Below are 21,504 nucleotides of genomic sequence, written 5' to 3' on the forward strand. Positions count from 1 at the left end.
TAAGAAAGACAATAAGGGGGATTTAAGATGGAGGGCAGGGATGAGTATATTCCTAAGCCTCTTTACAAGGGAGTAGGCTCCTGTGGCATGATGAGGGGCTGAGAAGAATTCAGGGAATCCATCACCTGAGGCAAGGGCGAAGAGCCGGTAGTAACTGGTCCCTAAGCCACTTGCCACTTAAACTTTGGGAGGCCATTTTTCAGAGGCAATGTTTACTGTTCTTCAGTTTGGGGATGATATTTTCATGTGCGTTTAGCAGTGTCCTCAGAAAGGCAACATATGCTCTTTGAACTCCCCCAAATTGTCTAAGCGTCTTCCCTGACTGCCGTGCCTTTTAATTGCCTGTTCCATTAAGCCACTTCCAGCTGGATGGCTAGGTGCACTTTACAGCCAATGAGAAGATGTGGGTGAAAGTGCTCTGGGAAGCAAGCGTTCTCTCCTGAGTGGCTATCAGCGTCGACACACGGAAAGCATCCGACCCTGGATGCCTAGGTTCCATGCCGAGACTGCGGTTTAATTGGTTTCAGTGTGGCCGGAAGGCAGTACTTACTGAGGCTGTCCAAACGACTGCCAGTGCACAGGTCCCATTGGGAGTATCTGGCCCAAGACTTTTACATTTTAGCACCTGCTACAAATGCTGACCTAGATGTCAGCCGTGGAGGACACTGGTTCTGTGCCTGTCAACTTTCAGTCCCTGTAACAAACACTGGAAAGAACAGCTCCTATAGAGACGGTGGCTAGTTTGGCCCACAGTTGTGAAGTTCCCACCCCATGACCGACTGGCCCCGTAGCTTCAGGCCTGTGCTGAGGCAGCACACCACTGGAGCGGGACATTTGGCAAAGCAAGGATGCTCACCTCATGGCTAAGGAGGCACAAGAAGGAAGAGCCCAGAGTCCCATAATTTCATTTGGGGCATATCTACAGTGACCTAAAAACCTCCCAAATAGAGCCATTAGGTTTTTTCCTACTACAAACTGAGACCAAGCCTTTACCATGGAAGCCTTTATGGGATATTCCAGACCAAACTATGGCAGACTCTAATCAAATTCTATTAGTATCCCATTTCTAGAAAACATCTCTTGTAAAAGGGATGAGGGAAGAAGAAAAAACAAAAAGAGTTTCTTGGAAGAAAGCACCCTCAATTACCACAATGAGATAACCCGGCTTTGGCCATCTGGGAGGGGTCCCTGAGAATGGCATTTGCTGATTTCTTCTAGTGTGGATGATTTAAAGTAACCAATAGTTTAGCCAACTACACCTGCCCAAAAATTCTAGGAATTGCCCACTGAAGCCACCCCCATGTTTTCCTCTTCCCTGGGAGCAGGGATTGCTTCCAGTTACAGGGTAAATGTACATTCTGGTCACAGTGACAGACCACTGAATGTGCTTCCCAAGTTCCTGTGTTGGGAAATTAATCTCCACAGACATTAGTGATAGTTGAGGTTGGGGCCCGTGGGAGGTCCTCTGGATCAGACGAGGGCCATCACTGGTATCTGTGGCTTTTTGAAGAGAGGTGAGAGCGAGAGTGGTCTGCGCTAGCACCCTCGTTCTGTCTGGCCATGTGGTGTCCTCTGATGTGTTATGCCCCTCACCAGGGTCCAGGCCTGGACTCTTAGATTTACCAGCTTCCAAAATGGCAAACGAAATCAAACTCTGTGGTTTATAAACCTCCTGGTCTCCTCTGTCTTGCCAGAGAAGCAGAAAACAGGCCGAGATACCCAAGTATACAACCTGCTCATTGTGTTTCTAGATGGTTCTGTAAGAGTACTCCCTCTGGCCCGGGGCTGCCTGTTTCTCTTGGACTTACAGCAGGGGGAAGGTGACATGAGTGGGAAGTGGCCAGACCTCCCCTATCCCCCAGGGATAAGACTCCGGGGCGTACTTACAAGCAGTGTACCACTGTGCGGCCTTCTCCGCCGTTGTACTCCTCCTGCCACTTGTCCACCTGGCGGATGAGCTTCAGGAAGGAACGCTTGGACACAGGTGTGTCCCTGTACATCGGCCAGCCCAGGAACTGGAACTGCTGGACCATCCGATGTCCATCCTGGGGCTGCGGAGGGCAAGGACCCATCAGGGGTGGAGGGCGAGGCCTTGCTGAGCTTGCTGAGCTCCAGCGGCCTGGTTCCTCCTACCTGATCTTCCCCTCAGAGCAAGGTGTTATTAAGGAGTCTGGAGCTAGCGCAGGACAAAGGGTGATTCCGCAGGCCTGGAGAGTTATGACTTTAATCTCCGGTGGGTATAAAGACCCAGGTGTTTTAAATGACAGGCCGGAGATAAACAAGAGTGGAGCAGCGTGCTTACATTTTTGCAAAAGCCGAGAGAAAAATAACAACAGGATTGACCATGCTGTGTGTATTATGTGGAAAAAATGGCTTAACTTTAATTACAAATAAATTAAAGGTAAGGGATAAATTATAACCTGGGAATGTTTGTGAGTTGATTGCGCTGTAGATCCTACTCCGTTCTCTATATAATATGGCTTTGCCTGACAATGAGGCTTTTGCTGAGCTACCCATCATTCATTAATCATTACATATAGTTAAACGGGATTGCAGAAATAAAAATAAAAAGAACCTATTACTGGCATTAGCTTTGGAAGAACCTGGCACTCGGCAGCACTTGGCACAGGTAAGTCTCTCAGCTACACGTTCCTTGTTTGTTCTTCCTCCTCTGCCTCAGCCTCCCCTCTTTCCAGATATGGAGCAGACAGAGCCCTCTGGGCTCAGTTCTGGAATTCACCTTTCTTCTCTGGATTTCATTGGTTGATTCCAGTCAGTTTCTTGGCCTTAGGTATCCCAGGTCGGTCAACCATTTAGACCTCTGTCCTAAATGTCACCCTCACGGCTCAACAGTCCTCCCACACTGAACTGTGTCCCAAACTGAATGTCAGCCCAGCTCCTTACTCACAGACCATCTGTTTTCTCCACAGGTAAAACAATTCCAGTTAATGATGATCATGCCACTTCCTTTTTAGCATCCTCTCCGGGATCCTGCCTCTCCAGCTTCAGGATCAGGAAGGCTTTCTCTCCTGCTTACAGTTGCCACCACTCCTGTCCTGCGCTGCCATTCCTTGCCTGGCTCCTTCTCACAGCTGCCTGGACTACCTCTTAGATTCTTTTCTCAGGGCAGAAACCAGAGTTTACAAGAGTGAATCGTTCGGTGTTGTGCTGGGTTCCTCTGAAAATCCAGCAAAGGCCTAATGGCCCTTCACTTGCTTCACAGGCACGGGCCCTAGCAGTGGCAGGGAAGGCCCAGCGAGTCCCTGTGCTCCCACTGATCTCCAGCTACTCTCCCCCCCAACTCAGCAGCTTTCTTGGCTATTTCTGCCCCAGAGCTCATGGCCACTCCCTCCCCTCTTCAGTGTCTACTCACATGAATGCCCATTGAAAATGAGGACTTGGTGACGCCTCTGGGGCATGACCTAACACTTTTTTTCCCCTTAAGATTATTCACTTTCTAGCACATCATAATTCTGTCTGTTATGCCCATTATTTGTTCTCTTCTGATTTCTTATTTTAGCCAGAACCTTTTCCTAGGCCCCATCTTTACAGTTCTTTGTAAAATTCAGCTTTTGCAAGCCTCACTATGGCATTTTAGCAAGTACCCTCCTTTCCGATAAGTGAGCACTCCCAGCCTGATCAGGTTCTTCAGCCTCCACTGTGCCCTAGTGATGCCTGCTTTTTCTGGCCCATCTCCAGCAAGAATCTCCCTTGTCTCAGTTTTCTAGCTACTGGCCTTGTTATGCTCAGGTAGCATTTTCCACAGTGGTCCATGTCTGTAGTGTTGAACAAAGTCTTTCTTATTGTTCTTAACATGTTAATAACCGTCTTTAGTAAGTTCCTGTAAGCATACTAGCTCCATCAGGCCAGGGATTTGTTTTGTTGACCAAGACATTCCAACCCCTTAGAACAGAGCCCAGTAGAGAAGAGGCGTGCCAACAATCGTAAGACAAAAACAAAATCCCAGGCAAGCACTGTTGGCCCTGGCTTACTCTGGAGGCATTGTAAATCCTGAAAATCCTGCTGATGATGTCTTCTTCTAAGTCTGCAGACACAAATTCCACCTGGATGGGGCCATGTCTGTGTACTCCATTTTCCGGCCAGTACTGTGGACACAGCTGAGCCCAAAACACAGAATGACAAGTGTAATTACAAAAGAAAATCCACAGCAGTTTGAATAATGTCTGCCTCAATACAAAATTCTTTGCACTTCAGTTCCTTTCATTTTTTTTTTATTAATTACACTTTGTTCTCTTTGTATCCCCCCATAAGCCCCTCCCTCCTCCCCTCCCGGTCCCACCTTCCTCCCCCTTCTTCACGCATGCCCCTCCCCAAATCCACTGAGTTCCTTTCATTCTCAAAAGGCCCAAATACCAGGATTTCCCTCAGTAGGCTATCTCATACTCTGGCTGTTTTCTCAAAAAGCATGTGTTAGCCAGGAACACTTAGGCTTTCTGAGACAGTCATAAGGGTCTTTGCAACACAGCATTCCTTTGTTAGGACTTTCTTGCATGCTGAAAGGGTGCCTGGGCTCTGAGGAAGCTGCACTGGCCACTGCTAAAATAAAGAGATATAAAGAGGCATGCCTATGTGTCCCATCATCTTTCAAGGGACTGCTGGGAACAGGCTAAATCTGGATACAGTTCAGAACTGGCAACGTGCTGAATGTATCTTCATATTCTACCAAAGGAAACTGATGTTCCAAAAAAAGGAGGATTCATGGGTTGAACATATTTTTAATGACTCTTACTTTTGAAATGATCTAAATTGTCACTGTCACAATCAGCAAAGGTTGATTTATAGATTTAAGTTCACAAGATAAATTCTCAGTTAACAGTGAATGAACTGAAATAATAACATCCTCTGTTTTCTCCCTCTCTTTATCCAGGATAAATCTTGAATCCTTGATAAAGATTAAAAGGGAAAGTAGGGTAGCCAGGACTGTTCTTTACATTAGCTGGGTCTGTTGAATTTAGAAATTATTTATTTTTAAATAATGGGTCCATGAAATTTCTTTCTTCCTCACCAGCATTTCCTGGTGACAAGTTATTAAACTGCCTTGTCAAGCAATAGCATGTTGATGTTTATTTCCATTTTGATTCCCAGGGGTACCCACTATTAAGATTAATAGCCATGATGACAGAAAGCTGAGATGGCAATAAAAGCCATAACAAACACATTTAAATAGTTCTGCCCATTTCTTTGTGGACAGGGCTAGCTTTGCTCTCTGCTTATTTTCCCAGTTTAAGCGCCCAATCAAAAGCTCGCCATTTACACCACAGACATATGAATGGTCCAGACTGGCATCTAGCTCTTGGCACACTGTGTCCTACATTCTGCCCAAGGAAACCATCTAGAAAATGGCTTAAATGGTGCATAACACATCCATGAACTGGTCCGATAAATACTTAAAGCAGTGGAGTGGCAGCTTGTACGCTTGAGGAGCCCCTGACTCCCAGCTCTTAGGTTAGTGTTTGCTAAGAGACAGAGTCCCAGGAGCCTTTCTGGCCACCCTCTGGAAATCAGCTCTATCTGCCGAACAGAAGGCAAGTCCCTTTGTCTCTCTGACTGCCAGTCAGCTAAGGCTTGCTTGGAGTCCAGACAGTTTGCATTAACAATGGGGCTGTTGCATTCAGATGCTGCTGCTCAGAACACCCGCATCACAGACACTGAGGTTGCTGACACGTGACCCATATGCACCTTCATGCCAGGAACAAGGCAAACTGACTCTACACAGGGTGTCATCCCTTACCCCACGCCTGGCTCTTAACCCTGTGAAATGTAACTGCTGTCCAGAAGTTAGAATGACAGTCTTTGGTTCTATCTGAACTCAGAAGTTAGAATGCCAGTCCTTGGTTCTATGTGAACTCAGAAGTTAGAATGCCAGTCCTTGGTTCTATGTGAGCTCAGAAGTTAGAATGCCAGTCCTTGGTTCTATTGGAACTGGATGTGCTTTCGCAAACAGCGACAATCTGTTCTGAGAGCGGAGAGGAGGGAGGGAGAATTTTAAACCACTGAAGCTAAGCCAAAAGGAGTAGATAGGAACAAGGCCTGTCATTATTATTTTAGCAGCTAGCTTTCAAGTGAGAGCCTTAGCCATATAATGCAGTGTCTCCAACATAATTAAAAACCCTTGCTGCACTTGGAACATTAATGGCAACAGAATGTGTTTTGGGAAAGAAACATCTTGCCCTGTTTAGATGCTGAAACAGTCCAGGAGCCCCTACCAGCACTCCTGCCCCACTTAAAAGAATATTTTCTCTCCTGGATAGGAGATGAATTTAGTTCTCAAAGAAGGTTATTCTTAATACACGCAAAGCTTGAAGTTTCCCTAATGCCCTCTGTCATGGAGCTCAAGTGTGTGCTGAGAATACATTCCACTCCCAAGGGCCTTGGTGCTGACTCTCCTGACAGCTCCCTCCAAGAAAATTCTGTCACCCTGCCCACTAGCATGGCTTTCTGCTCGCCCCTTGTTTGTGTGAGAGGAGCCATGTGAAAACTTCACTGAACATTGACTTATACACGAGAATCAACAAAGCCAATTGCCATTCTTTAAACCTGCTCCTGCCTCCACTGTGCTGCCCCCCCCCCCCCATACCTCCCTTTTGCAGGCCCCGCCTGAGCAGTTCCAAGAGGCACAGATGCCTATGCATGAGATTGAGGCCTGTCTCCTGTCCCCACTGGTTGGCTCCCTTTCTCTTTAGCTCTGCAATGCGTGGTCCTGGTTCAGCCTGGGCTCTGCCCATGCCCTTGAAAACTCACTAATGGATGTTTCAGGCTTTTTTTTTATTCCCGTCTTTCTGCTTCTAGCATCTACGCCTTCAGTCTGTGTTCTTGGTTTTCACCGGCTTTCTTCTATACCCTGTAATTCTCATTTGTAACACTTGTGTTTCCATATCCCTCAACAGGCCCCTGAACCCTGGCTGTGGGGCTTGCCTATCTCATACAAACAACACACACACAGACCTGACACAGTGACTTGGGCTTTGCCTGGCAGAATCCCTAGACTCACCTGGGCAGGATCCACGTCATTGAGCATAACCACGGATGTGCAGTGGTAATCCAAGACCAGTCGCCAGAAGTCTTTGACGGTGTTTGGTAAAGGATGCTGGGTGACTATAAACGCTGACGGCTGTTTATAGCTCTGCAGACACAAAAGAGAAAGACCCAGATATACACAGCACGGTGTGGGGGCGCCAGCATTATTTTGTGCACATGGAAATGTGGAGCACAAAGTGCTGAACAGATTTCATGTTTGTTGAACTCTGTCGCCACTGTCAACACCAAAATGGACTAAACATAAACTTTTCTGGGAAATTATAACCAAATACTCTTTCTTTAGTACTATGGAAACTCCGTAATGATTTCTTAACCATTTGTAAAAATTTCTGGCAAGCAATGTATTGGCTCTCCATATTAATAATTTTACTGGAGGATGTTTCAGTTTACTTTAAAAACTAAATACAATGAAAAAAGTTTTGTTTTTTTTCCCCAAAACTTGTTTGCTTGTTATTTATCTGGCTGACACATTACTAATTCCTGCCTTAAAAGATCCACATGCTCTTGCCAGCTCTGGGAGCTTTAAACAAGCTTAAGCCCCTTTTATGGTATCATACCGAGAGAATTAAAATTTACGCATTAGCACCAAGAAGATCCAAGCACTTTCTTGTCAGTTGAATAGCAAGAAGTGACTGACTGGAGGGAAGCAATGAGTTGTGTTTCCTTCCCCTGTTAATTACTGCCTAAATTAGGAAGAAAGGAACGAAATGTTGTCAGTCACAGTATCCCCTTTCCCTGCCAGACGACTTAACAGCTGTCTCTTGCTCTCTGGCCAGCAGGTTAAAAGTGTGACAGTGTGGCTTAGGTGAGCTTTGTTTATGAGTCCTGTGGGCACAGGTGATGTGTGAGCCCCACACAGGACCACACGCAGAATGCTAAATCTATCTTTGTTGTTGTTGGCGAGGAGAGCTGGCCCCCGAAAAGGCCCGAGGGGCAGAGAAGCACTGCCAGGCTTCTTGGGGCTCTGTCTCAAGGACACACATTTTCTGTTCCTTCCCCCGGGACCCACGGTGGCTTACATCCATCAGGGCCGCGTTGATGTAGTTGCTGCTCTCCCCATCGATGGTGATGAGGAAGGGCAGGCAGCGGTCCGGGGGCAGGATGTCCATGCAGCGGTTCTTCTCGTGGTTCCGGGGCAGGAGCGCGATGCTGCAGTCCTCCACTCGCAGGGTAGGGGTCACCATGTTGAGGGTCTGTAGGATAAACGGGAGGGGAGGGGCCTCCAGCGATTTCATGCTTCCTTGGGACTCCATGGTATACGTGTATGAAAACACTGTATCGCGCCACATAACCACGAGCAGTCATAATGTGTAGACTGAAAAGAATCTCCTGAGGAAGTGGGGGTTGATAAAATGGTCCAGAAGGGATCTATGGGCAAACTGAGTCTTTGAGAAAGGCACGTAAGTTAGAGAACAGCACCACAGTACCTCTGTCTGGACTTCAGTACCTCAGCTGGCTGGAAGGTAGAAGCCTCAGAATCTACCAGCTATATTTTCTCTTTCCTTCCTTGGGTTTTGTCTGCACACAACGCATAGCAGCCAGAGGCAGAGGGCCTTGTAGATCCATGGCATATGGCACCATGAACTCTAACTGGGGCCAGGGTAACTGAAAATCTTGGAGGCAAGAAGTTGGGAGAGGATTTGGTCTAGAGTTAGGCATAGTTAGGTAAAATGTTCTTAACTGAATGAAGATTTAGGCACACAGAGCATTCTTAAAAGCCATTTCCATGGCTGGATTGCACCCATGCTTAGTTACACTGTGGACCAGGTGTCCTGGGTCTCCGAACTGGTTGGCGGCTACCTGAAATGCAAATGGCTCTGTTTGACTAGTGACTAGAAGCCAAGTAATTCTGGCCCTGGAGGTGTCTGGCCTGGTGCCACTACAAACATTTTGAAAGCAGAGCGCAGGGTCCTGCTCATCCAGGCTCCACAGGAAATCACCCAGTCCCAAATGTCACTCATCCTGAAGTTGAGAAGCTTTGTGGTGTTGGTCCAAGGACCTGGAAGCTTACTGTGAGTTCTCCTAAAGAGGAAAGTCACAGCCTACCAATCCCCACTTACCCGGAATTCCTCTTTAATTTGGCTTGAGTTTGTCTGTGGGTCCAGTTTGTTCATGTCGTAATACAGAGACCTGACTTGGGAAGCAGGGATGGAGGTGTCTCCACACAGACAGGCTTCCAGGATTGCATCGTGGATAAATACATACTGTTCCTGAAGAAGCAGACAGACTTGGTTAGTGACAGAGACCCCCTCGAGGTAACAAGCCCAAGCGCCAGTGGGGGTGGGGAGGGGGGGAGTATGTTGTCAGCCCTATGTCAGCACAGCAGAGGAAGATGTCTTATAAGGCCCCGGTGCCAGCAGACTGGGTTGTTCAGCACAGCAACCCTGTTCCCACAGCTGGAATGACACTTGGTTGGGAAGAGGAGGATGAAGAAAACTATCTTCATGAAGAATAGTACATAGACCAATCAGAGCAGGTGGGGACAGTGGCTGAAATACTTCTCTGATCCTGATCCCCACCCCCACATTTGGACCTCAACATTTCAGATGAGGAGTGAGCCTAGTCTGGTTGATGTTGGAAGAATTTCCTAATCAAGTTCACAATATAAAAGTGGCATAGGGAAAACTCAGCCTTGCTCTGCACAGTCATGACTATTAGGCACGACTTATTTTGAGCCATTAACTAATGGTTCTGATTAATTATCAAAGTTCTAATAAGTCTGGATAGTATTAACTAGGTTTCACCGTCTTTATTGCTGATCTTCAACTATATGAGATAGTAAAGGCTTTATTATGACCATTGATTTCTATAAGTAACATTTTGGAGAAGGAAGATAAAGTGCTAAGATGGATGTTTCAGCACTTGATCAATTGTTCAAGCACATTAAATATAAAATGTTAATCACCATTATATTTTAAAATATGCCCATAGTCTAAAGAGAAGAAAAACTGAAGGAGCATTTTTGACTTCTGGAATTCTTATGCTTTTTAAAAATTCCCATGGGGTTTATAAACATTCATGTATAGCCTAAACATAAGGGATACTCATTTGTTTTTCATTCTGCTTCAGGAAGGATCCTCCATAGGTCCTAGATTCTAGGTCCTAGGTCTAGATATAAGTTTCAGAAATGCTAACTTCTTGATATACCTTGTGTTTCAACTTTAGGAGTTGCTAATTGGTACAGAGCACCACAAATTGGGCCAAGTCCCATGATGCCCTGTGACAGGGAAGACCTTTTTTTTTGGGCTAGAAGGAAGTGTGGCAAACAGATTATCCTGCAGCTGCCTGGCAGATACCACTATTCTCAGGAGCTGTCTTGCTCTGCTTCTCAGCTAGTTTAAAGGACAGATTGAACAGGAACGGTGCTCCAACCTTGAATCTTGATGTAGAGGCTTTTCTGAGGCCCTTGGGACAGGCAACTGTGAGGATGTAGGTTGACGGCTACAGATTCCGGTACCTGGAAAACTCTTGGCACCAGAATCCGTAACTTGAAAAGTTCTTTTTTGTTTGTTTTTGAAAGAACAGACGAAAGGAGGATGGAAGAAGGAAGGAGGCGGGGGAAGGAGGAAGGCGGGAGTCGGCAGGTACAGTACTTTTCTCCTTGGGAATTTGGTAGAAACAGATGGCACGCTTCTTTTGCCCAAGGAGGTGGGTATGCAGGGCAGACTGAGCCACGGGGCGAAGGGCCGGCTGCAGTACCTCTGTCTGCACCATGTTGACTCTCCTGGACCGAAGCTCTCTGACACAGTTGTAGATGTCGACCACTCCCTCCCTCTCCGCCATGTCTAACATGATATCGATGACTATGAAGCAGCCTGTCCTTCCGGCGCCAGCACTGTGTGGAGAGAGGAGTCTTTCAGCGGAGGGGAGGGACCATCACAGCGCTTCCAACTTCCTGATTATCAACCGCTAAAAGATGGGTGCTCTCAACTTCATCCGGCTCTGGGATGTTTTCTAGGATCCCTAGGAAGCCCCATACCCATAAGCGGCTCGCGGTGCATCCATGAGGAGGCACCAGGAGCTCTCCTTACCTGCAGTGTACCACCAATGGTCCTGCGTTCGGTGGACTCTTGGATTTGACCTGGCGGACAAATCCCAGCAGGCCAGTGGCATGGTAGGGGACGCCATGGTCTGGCCAGCCAGTGAAGTGAAACTGTCTGATCTCTCGGATTTCATGAATGCCTCTCTGCAGTCCACGGTCAGCCATGGCAGGGAGGAGAGCAAAGGAAGAGACACGATAAGCAAGTGTAAGCAAAGCTTCCCAAAGGAAGACAGGGCTGCAAACAACGTATCCCCAGCGAAGAAGGGCCTTTGTAGTGGCCCCACTCAATAAGCTGTTTATAGGTGTGAAAGGGGAGGTGATGTCTGGGGACATGCTAATTTACACATGCAGTTCTGGAGATGAATGGGTCTCTTTGGTTCGTCCCTCATAAGTCCTCCCTTATAAAGCAGACTATGCTAAAAAGCTCTTCTCCAGCAGCTGCTGGAATGTTAAGACCCGTGACCTGGCTCCAGGTACTCACAGGGTAAACACACATTATCAGTGTTTAGAAATGTTTGCTGAAAGAATAGCTGAGAGAGAGCTCCTTTCCAGCATTATCTGCTTTTGTCTGTGGCTCAGTTAGGTTTCTCTCTTCATGTTAAGCAAATGTGCAGCCCAATTCGTTCAAACACTAGCAATTCTGTGACTGTAAATACTTCAAGTGTTCAGGTGCCAGAGTTACAGAGAAATGAAGGTGGCCCCATCCTGTCCTCAAGTGGCCATTTCCTCCCTGGAAACAGCTGGGTCAGAAAGCATGAGGGTCAAGATGTGCCTTTGCTGGAATTCTCTGTTTGACCAGTGAGTTGAAGACGGAGCACTGCCTGATACTGAGGTGGAAAAGACTTTATGCTTATTTTGGCTTTTAATTTGCTCTTGTTTTGTCTTTTACAAAGATTTATCTTTATATCTATCAGTGTTTTGCCTGCATGCATGTGAGTGCTCTGTGCACTCACAGAGGTCAGAGCAGGACCCTGGGTCTCCTGGAACTGCAGCTGAGGAGCCGTGAGCCACCATGTAGCGTATGTGGTGTGGCTGCTTGTACACGTGCCCAGGCACACACACATGAAGGCCAGGCAAGGACACTCGGCCTTTCCCTCTATTGCTCACTCTCTGTCTTTTGTGAGACAGATTCTCTCACTGAATCTGAACCCTGACTGTTCAGTGTCTCTGGATGGCCAGTGAGCTCCCAGGCCCTGGCTGCTACTGCTCTCTCAACACTGAGGCTACAGGCACACGCTTTCATGTGGACGCTGAGCGTCTGAACTCAGGTGCCCCTGCTTTCACAGCAAGCTCCCTGACCTACGGAGTCATCTCCCAGACCCAAAGTCTGAAAAACAAAATTCACTTTTAAAACTAACTGTACAAAGTAAATCTGGGATCTGCTGACTCTACTGGGTCCCCACATCTGGCCCTTGCTTTGATTTTATTACATCTTACAGATGAACAGGCCTGGACCTTACCAGGTTCCCTACCAATCATTCTGAAGTGCTTAGTGAGTGAAGAATAAATTCTGTGTTATTATAGGCTTGAAAAGGGTGGGAGAGGTGAGCAGACCCATAATTTAAAATAAGAATCATTTGCTACTTGCTATCAATGTGCTAATGTATCTTTCACATAATAAGGCACCAATGCCAACGCTCTATTTTCTGTGGAAATCCTCTTTTTTACTAGAGTTTGAACAGTAAAGAAACAAGTAGACAGGAGCTCACAGTGCAATGAACTAAACAGGCTCCAGGATCCCAGAATAATGGTATTAGGAACTTAAGACCCAATTTTTCTCATCACCGAAAATAACAATTGGTCAGCTCCAAAGACCCCATCAGAAGACAGTCCAGTCACTGTCATCCTTCCCACCCTTGGAGAGCTCGCTTCCCTGGAATTACAGACAGTGAGTTAGCCAGCCACAGGCCTACCTAACCTGATGGCAAGCATCCTGTGAATCAGGACAGCTTTGGCAATAAATGCTTACATCCTCCAAGTGTGTGTGGGTGTGTGTGGGGGGGGATGATGACATTTTTCATATGCTCAATTTCAGTCCCAGAGCGACATCCATCATGAGATGGGCTCCCAACTGGGTCTTTATGGCTCATTTTCACAGCAAGGAACGCGTTAGCTTCAGGAATCCAGAAAACGTGTCCCTACAACAAAGTTCTACCTTCTAATCTGCTCATTACTGTCAAGATTAGCAAAGGGAATTGCTTCTGATTCAACATTCCTTCTTATACATGAACAACAGGTTCTCCTGGGGAAAAACATAGGAGCAACCAGCAATCGCAGCCCAAGTATTTCCCAGCTGGATGTTAATTACATGATTTTCTTAGTCTTCATTAGAAAAGCATTAATGCTGTATTAAAAAAAGCATAAATCATTTAATGTCTCCATGTGGTATAATGGGAGGGGAGACTCCACATCAGACCACTGTGCCTATTTCAAAGCGGGCTGATTTTATGTCTGTGGAATGACTGGCTGAATCAGGAAGAGACAGGAGACATTATTCCCCTTGCTTTATCTAACTGTCTCTGTTCTCTCAACACTCAGGGTCTCTCGCAGGTGTAGAGGACAGAGTGGTCACCAGCTTCCATTCTGCTAGGACAGAGAAGGTCTGGGTCCATGTGAACCCTGGAGTAGTCACGTCAGCACGATGGGTGTGATATGCTATACAAGCCATTGGGTGTGTGGGAAAGAGAAGGACCATCAGATGCAAACTAGGAACTCATCAGCCCCAGGTTATGGCTATCTGGTTGCTTTACAGAAGAGCCCAGACCTATTCTTTACCTTTAGGTCTCTCCTTCCATCTTGCTCTCAAAACAGAATTGCAGGAACCCAGAGCTCATATCTAACCACTTCCCTCCCGGCCCCTTACCCCTTTAATGAGAGTTTCAAGAAGTTTAAATGATAGGGTTTTCATAAAGACTTCAATTGCCCAGTCTGAAAATCATTAATAGTTATTTTGCTTCTCCCAATGCATTTGCAAGCTCCTCCCTGTCCCCTATACCATCTCTTCACTGGGTGCTTCATGATTAAAACAACTTGGTGTTTGGGGAACATTTCTGTGCAGCTGGGAATGCAGCAGACACAAAAAAAAAAGGTTAAAAAGAAGAGAAAAGAAACAAAACAAGCCTTCCTCTAGCAGCCAAGATTCATTTTCAGCTTATTAGAGAGCTGACTGTTGTTCAAAGAACTTCATGTTTAAGCAGTGGCTTAAGAAAAAAAAAAAAAACAAACACCGAGGGTCTTTTCATTGCTGTCTGTTTTAGTGCAGTTATTCATGAATGCTCTTGCCAGGAGCCATACAAAAATCCTGCAAGTGCTTTTCTTGCACAGTCCTGCCTGAGAAGGAAAAAAAAAATTTTTGACATCAAAGTGTGAGGTTTAGAACTCGAAGAACTGAGTCAACCTGAACTTCACATTCTTTGAAGTCTCCAAGCCTCCCTCTTGCTTATTAAAAAAAAAAATGATAGGCTATAGGAAAAAGAAGCCAAACGTTATGAGAAACAGATGAAAATAAAGCCTTCTCAGCTTTGTGAAATCATAAATTTGGATTTTCAAACTAGGAATGATAGCTCCAGTCAGCAGTGTGAATTAGACCATAAGCAGATCCTGCGATGTCCTCATTCCCCAGAGATCCCCTTGTTATTCTAAAAAAGTGCATTTAGAGGCAGTGCAACACGTAATCAGGAGAAGGGCCAGGAGCTAAGAGGCCAGCACTCCGACATAACCCAGCCCTCAAAGGGGTCTGCTACCACTTGATGTGCACATTCACAACCAGTTGATAATTTCAGAGCAGCAGCTGTGAAGGTCTGGGTCCTGGAGAAGAGGCTCTTGACAGGACAGCCTCTGGGCCTCTGAGGGGCAGAGTGTCTCAGTCACGTCACCTCCACCTTCCTTCCCCAGAGCCTACCTGTGCCACTTCTGTGGACGGACTGCAGTTTGCTTCACCTTCGGTCCCTCCCTATGTCAGCAGAAAGAGGGGGATAAGGAGAGTCCCTGTTATGCCCTACAGTGCCTCCCAGAGAAGCGGCCCTATCCATGCGCATGGGATGAGGTGGGAGAGAACAGATGCAGGACATTCACCCGGGGCTGAGAGAGAGCAAAGTTGGTGTGAATGTGAAGGAAGGCTGCTGGCTCATGCAAGACTGCCTGCTAGCTCCCTCATGTGGCTTCCAGAGAGGTCACTGCCACCCAGAGAACCCTTCAGTCTCATTTGAATGTTGGGCCTGAGGGGGGTGAGGGATTCCAGGAGCAGTAAGGACCACTGTCTCAGTACTTATGTCTTCTCAGAACTGGGAAACTCAAGTGGATATTCAATATGAGAGAGAGACTGATCAGGCTGGAACTGCATTTCTCTAAATTCAGTAAACCTTGCTTTGTGCATCAAAAAAGAGAAAAAGGGCAGACGAACATCAGCCAGGTCAAAATAGTGTGGTAGACATTATCTTTGGGTTTAGTCGCAAAATACAGATTGCCGTGAAATGGGAATGGTTCACGTTAAGGATGGAGCTGAGATGTTACAGAATCAGAGGGCGAAACGCAGTCTTGAGAAACCACCGGAGCCTACCTGCATCCGGGCCTGATCCTAGAGAAGCTGACGAGGCTACTGTGGTTCTCTCTGGCTTTCCCACTTACCTTTTCCACAGCAAACGTTCTGATCACATATTCTGCCAGCAGCTCCGTATCTATTAGGGTGACTTTAATGTCTTTATAGATCTCGGTGTCATCTGGCCAGTACTTGCAGCATTTCACCTTCAAGAAGCACAAAGGGAATTGTGGGTTTAGCTCTTTATGTAGTTCCTTCAAAGAGGTGTGTGTGTGGCTCATACTATGATTTACAGGATAAATTTGCACACACAGGTTGGCCACACACCCCAAAGCAAGTTTGTTTGTTGTTATTTTTAGCATCACCTATCACCGGCACTCTTTGGTTCCAAAATAAAGTGAAGTCACGGGGAAGACTGAAACGTAGGGAAATGGCCTAAAATTAACAAAGTGTAGTTATTATGCCGTTATAGTAAGCATTCATTTCCCATCATTCACTACTCAGGAAATGGCCTGGAAAAACAAACCATATTTTAGTCTCTTTGAATCTTAAGTTTCAGAACGTTTCAATACTAAAGACGAAATGACTCTGCCTGGAGAGGAATGCAGCTTTGTAACTAATTCTGCATCAGACTCACAGACTCTTATAATTGTTGCTTACGGCTGCAGGTACTGACTCTCTCTTTAAAATTAGTTTCAGGCTAGTACACGAAGAAGTGGGTTTCATCATGACACCTTCCACCTAATTAAAACCCTTGTCTGGCCTATCATAGTTGATGAACTACAGGTGCAACTCGTGTAGGGCAGTTTGTTGTATGGCTGCCTGTTCATCTATTTTAGACTTCTTTCCCTCTCTGGCTGTGAATTTTTAATAAATGTGAACTCGGGGCCTCCTGTGCCTTGGGGTCCAGGAGCTAACACCCGCCAGCATGGACTGAGGATCCAGTTCTGGACAGTTCCCATGCGGCAGTTCAGATGGCATCTGAAATCTGAGCCTTTCAGAGATCTGCCACTAGGGAGGTGCAGCGGGATGCTTCCACGTGCAGACAGGCGACGGGAACTCCTCTCTGTGTTAGATCATGACCAGCCCATGTGGGGCAGCTCCAAAGTCAAGAGCTTCCACGGCAGCCACACTGGTGAACAGGTGCAGAGGCTCTTCAAGCAAAGGACAGTGGCCTGCTCGGAAACGCATGGCTGGGAGCTGGCCCAGAGCCCTCGGATGCTCCAATCCAGAGGTAATTAAGAAAACAGAAGCAGGGAGGGGCTTCCTTCCAGAAAGTGTCTAGGGCACCTTGCTTCTTGCACACCAGCACCTGTCGGGGCGGGTCCAGAAAAGGCAGAGGGGCCCATTCAGAATCCGGTCCTCCCCACCTCACCTCCCAGAGAGCATCTTGAAATGGTCTGCCACATCTGTTTCAGCCTGCTAGAAATCCTTCTAAATTGAGTTCCTCTAAGTATCTTTTTAACTGCTTGGACCTCTGTCAAGTTATCATTTTGCTTAAAGAAAAAGGAACAGGAAGGAAAACATGTTTCATCAGGGATGAAGACTTTGCACAACTGCAGCACGCGGGGCGCGTAGCCACCTCTTGGCTCTGGCTCTGCATACAGAGATGTCGAAACCCAGGCTTTCTGAGACACCTGCTGGAGCCCCAGCCTCACAACCCGATGCTCCTCTTTGATCCTGTGCCAAGCCAGCTGTCTCCAGCAGCCTGAGGGGTACTTGTCCAGCGTCTAGCAGAGGCTCTACCTCCCACACATCTTCATCATGGATGGCAACAGCCTCCATCCTGGAAATGAGGCCACTTCAGGATCCTCTGATTACTTTGGTGCCCTATGCAGGTTTCATTGGGCCATTAATCAAGCAAAGAGCACTGGGTCCCTCTGCCTGCTCGTTACCGTACTCAGGGCTGCAGGTGAGATGCAGTCTCTACTCCCAAGGGGTCGTTAACTTTGGCTTTAAAAATCACTAACTTAAAACACAGAAAGCATTTATAATGGGGGGAACTTGAACTTCCTGGAAGAAGTTTTTAAAGGAGAGTCATTTTCAACTCATCCCATGCTTATTACGGTCATAACGCCTCTGGGATAGAGCCACAGCTCCCGAGCCTGGCGGTACATCATCTTGACCTTGAGTGCATCCTGACATGGCTACACTAAGAGTTCCAAACTCCAGCACATACCAGAACACCTCACACTGACTCTCAACAAATTCTGAGGGTCTGGAGGGTTGGCATTTCCTAGAAGCTCCCTGGCTTGTATTCCACACTGACCGGAAAGAATGAGCACAACTCAACCGGACTGCAGAACCTGGCTGATAGCAGTCTGAGGAAGGCTGGGCAACTTGTTTAAACAACCTCAGGGTCTCCATCTGCCAAGAGGGGCTGATGACAGTTCTTGTCCCAGAGTGCCCTAAGATGAAGTTAGTGGTTTCAAATTTACCCACACATTAGAATCAGCCAAGGGGTGTATTTCTAAAAGCTCAGGTCACTTTCCAGGCTCTTTCTCAATCTCTGTGGTGGGACAGAAGCAACCATAATTTTCTGGAACTGCCTATGTGATCCCAACTGCATATAAGCCTGGAGATCACCAGATACAGCGCAGTAAACACATCTAGCCAAGCACCCGCTTGATTACAAGAGCTCAGAAATGGTTCTCCTTATTCTCAAGTGTTATGTTTAAAATCTGGACCCTAGGTGACACTAGGAACTTTCAGAGTCCTAGAAAGATGAAGCAGGATGTTTAAGACATGAAGGAGAGGAGTCTGGGGCAGGGACAACTGTGTGGCTTATGACACTGGAAGGAAAACGAAGGGAAGATTCTATGTTGCTTTTGTTCTTTTCTGCAAACTGTACTCCCCAGAAATAAGATGAGTCCCAGAAGAGAGGGTGGCATGTCCAGTCTCCTACTGTATGGCTTGGACAAACTACCAGTGGGAATTAGGAAAAGACGCTTGTGTTCTTGGGAGGCGATTTAAAGCAAACAGCCAGAGTTACAAAGATAGTTTGCAAGCCCTCATTTGAAAGTTCACTGCAGCTTCCATACACAGAGCTGTAACTGGTTTGGGTGAGATGTTCTCAGAGCTGTATCCTTACATGGAGGCTTGGGGGGGGGGGGGGGGGAAGAAAATGATTTACAAGGGCCCAGACTGGTCTCTTTGCCCCTAGTTCCTTCTATGAGAAAGCAAGGGCAGGTAATGAACTAACTCCCCGGGTAGGCCAGGGCCGGGGTCCAGCTGTAGGGTTGTGTGGGGGGGGCAGAGCTCAGGGAACACATGGCTTTCTTTGGTCTTGTTGGGTTTTGACTTCAGGAGCAGATATAAAGTAGGAAGTCTAAAGTGGCTTTAGCTGTCTAGGTGAGGCAGAAGAGGTGTGGGGGGGCATGGAGCAGGAGGAGGGCACATTCTGAAGCCATTGTTGACTTTCCCCACAGATCTCAAGGTGATATGCCTCTAAGCAGGTTTATCATGAATAGTATAAGATCTCTCCTCTTCTCTCTCTTTCCCTTAGTTGAGGCAAGGTCATTCAATATAGTCCAAGTTGTCCCAGAACTTGCCATTTGGTTCAGGCTGACCTCAAGTCCATCATGCTTCTACTGCTTCCCCTGCATGCAGGGATTATAGGCAGGGGTCTCTAGGCCCAGCTAAGATCACAGCTATATTCATTTATATGTAAGTCTCGTTTAATTGCACTTTTCGTAGAACATTTCACATTTACTATCAAGGGCAGTATACAAAGGATCTGGCATGGCCTCTTCCTTCCAGACCTGATCCACATGGCTGGTACTCAAGGACTTCAGCCATGGACAGTACAGGAAGTGCTCCCGAGGGCTGCACAGTTCTGATTTGGGGGAATTGCTCCTTTACAGAAAGAGATTATGTTCATCCATTTAGGCCTCTGTGTAAAGCCTCCATGACCCAGCTCATGGCTTTGGGTTTTCTGTCCAGCTCTTAGATTTCATTCAGTTGAATATGGATCCAGAAAGCAGCACAAGCCAGCTTTAGCAGGCTTTCAAGAGACACACTCACTCAGACTGCTTTGTTCTGCACCTGTTAAAGAAAGGAGCTTTGGTATTTAGCAAGGCCCCAAGTTCAAGTTCTGTCCCAGGAAGGGGCTCACCAGCACCAAACATGTCATATTATCTGACATGTCATATTATCTGACGATGGCACCTCAAAGAAGCATCTTACACACCATTTGAACAATAGCAGCACTATTAGCATATAAACTCAGGCCCGTAAGCACAGAGGCATTCCCTAGAGCGGCACAAGGTAAATCTCTTCCACGTGGTTTTTACCTTAAGGAGGCCACATTTTAGATTAGAGACCCTGTGCAAATCCTAGGCCTGTTCTGGCTCTTTCCACATCACCAAGTGCTGGTGAATGTTAGATCATGTGATGGCTGCAATACTGCCAGCTCCTAAATGGAAATTAGGAAAAAAGTGTCTGTGTCTTGTGAAGGCGATTTAAAGCAAACAGCTGGAGTTACAAAGACAGTTTTCGAACTCTCATTTGCAAGGCCACGGCAGCTTCCATACACACAGCCATTACTGGCTTGGGTGAGATGCTTTCAGAGCTGCATCCTCCCCTGGAGGATCAGGGAAGAGGTTGATTTGCAAGTTTCCTGCTTTCTTCTATGAGGAAGCCAGGGCGTGTACCTTATACGAATCCCAGAGAGTCCGGATCACCACCCATCTTTTACAAATACCTCACTTGAAACAGGTAGATGCAAAAGGCTTGAGGAATTAGCATTTCAACTCCGTGGCTCCAATGTGGCAAGAACCAATGTCTGTGACTAGGACACCAAGTTTCCAGGTTGTCCTGTTTGTTATTTGGGCAGTCTTAAAAGCAGAACCCTATCTAGGTCTTTCTGGGGACACAGAGGAATGAGCTGTGATTGTAGCATTTACAGAGAGACACGTACAATCAGCAAGTCTAACTGGCGGCAGATCACAGGGCAAGCTCAGTGATCAAAAGCACATTCCCTTGGGCTGTTTTATCCCTTTGGGTTAAAAGCCAAGCTTCATTTACTAGCTGTGATGTTGGGCAAGTTATTCAGCCTCTTGGAAGTTCCAGTTTTCTATCTGTTAGAAGGAGCATGATAAAAATGTTTATGAATATTACTGTTGTATGATATTTAGAATAAGATTGGTACAATTGAATGTTTGTTAAACATTTCTAAATGAGAGCTTGGCAGTAGTGATGTACGCCTTTAACCCCAGCACTTGAGGGCAGAGGCAGGCGGATCTCTGAGTTTGAGGCCAGCCTGGTCTACAGAGTGAGTTCCAGGACAGCCAGGGCTACACAGAGAAACCCTGTTTCAAAAAACAAACAAACAAAAAACTTCGATGAAACTGCTATGGGCAGTCAGGAGAGTGAGTGGGAGTTCTAAAGGGACGAATCTGCAGCTTTCCAAGGTAGATGAGTGCATCCAAAGAGAAAGGACGTTGTTTCCGTGGGTGGATAAGGAGGGACATGTGTTGACAGAAGACTTTTCCAGGAAGCTAGCACAGCTTCAAGTCTTCGTTGGATGGGCCTGGAAGTGCAGGATCCTTTGACTGCAAAGGCAAACTTCTAGTTCACAGTGGCCAGCTTCTTCTGATGGTGTTGGGATTTAAAAGTGTGTATTTGAAAAGAGTGGGGTGCAGGAACGCACTGCTGTAGTCCTTGCACAATTCCTCTGCACGCATGCTCGTGATCAGTGAGTGACCTGCCCTGAGGCATGCAACAGCCAAGCCAGCTTCCCGGCCATGGAGAGATAGAGTGTGAAGCATGTGCAGTAGCTGGGAGGATAAGAGGGTGAGTTGGGCTCGAGAAGGCAGCAGTGGGTGAGTGCACAATGAGTGGGCGCCTGTGACGAGGTGCCAGGCAG

General features: G+C 46.8%; 1 protein-coding gene across 3 annotated transcripts in view; it reads right to left on the reverse strand.

Moving 5' to 3' along the window:
* The window catches only part of Ptprm (protein tyrosine phosphatase receptor type M), a 676,296-nt gene that overhangs the window by 15,070 nt on the left and 639,722 nt on the right, over positions 1-21,504 (reverse strand). For all 3 annotated transcript variants that reach the window (XM_055610111.1, XM_055610108.1, XM_055610112.1), the window contains 8 exons: positions 15,728-15,844; positions 11,091-11,245; positions 10,759-10,894; positions 9,120-9,269; positions 8,079-8,252; positions 7,013-7,144; positions 3,993-4,118; positions 1,888-2,051 (listed from right to left, as the gene is read on the reverse strand). In XM_055610111.1, the coding sequence (XP_055466086.1) occupies positions 1,888-2,051; positions 3,993-4,118; positions 7,013-7,144; positions 8,079-8,252; positions 9,120-9,269; positions 10,759-10,894; positions 11,091-11,245; positions 15,728-15,844 (1,154 nt within the window). The remainder of the gene's footprint in view (positions 1-1,887; positions 2,052-3,992; positions 4,119-7,012; positions 7,145-8,078; positions 8,253-9,119; positions 9,270-10,758; positions 10,895-11,090; positions 11,246-15,727; positions 15,845-21,504) is intronic.

This window comes from Psammomys obesus, unplaced genomic scaffold (assembly GCF_907164565.1).
Source record: "Psammomys obesus unplaced genomic scaffold, mPsaObe1.curated_primary_1811, whole genome shotgun sequence".
In the NCBI taxonomy this organism is placed as follows: Eukaryota; Metazoa; Chordata; class Mammalia; order Rodentia; family Muridae; genus Psammomys; species Psammomys obesus.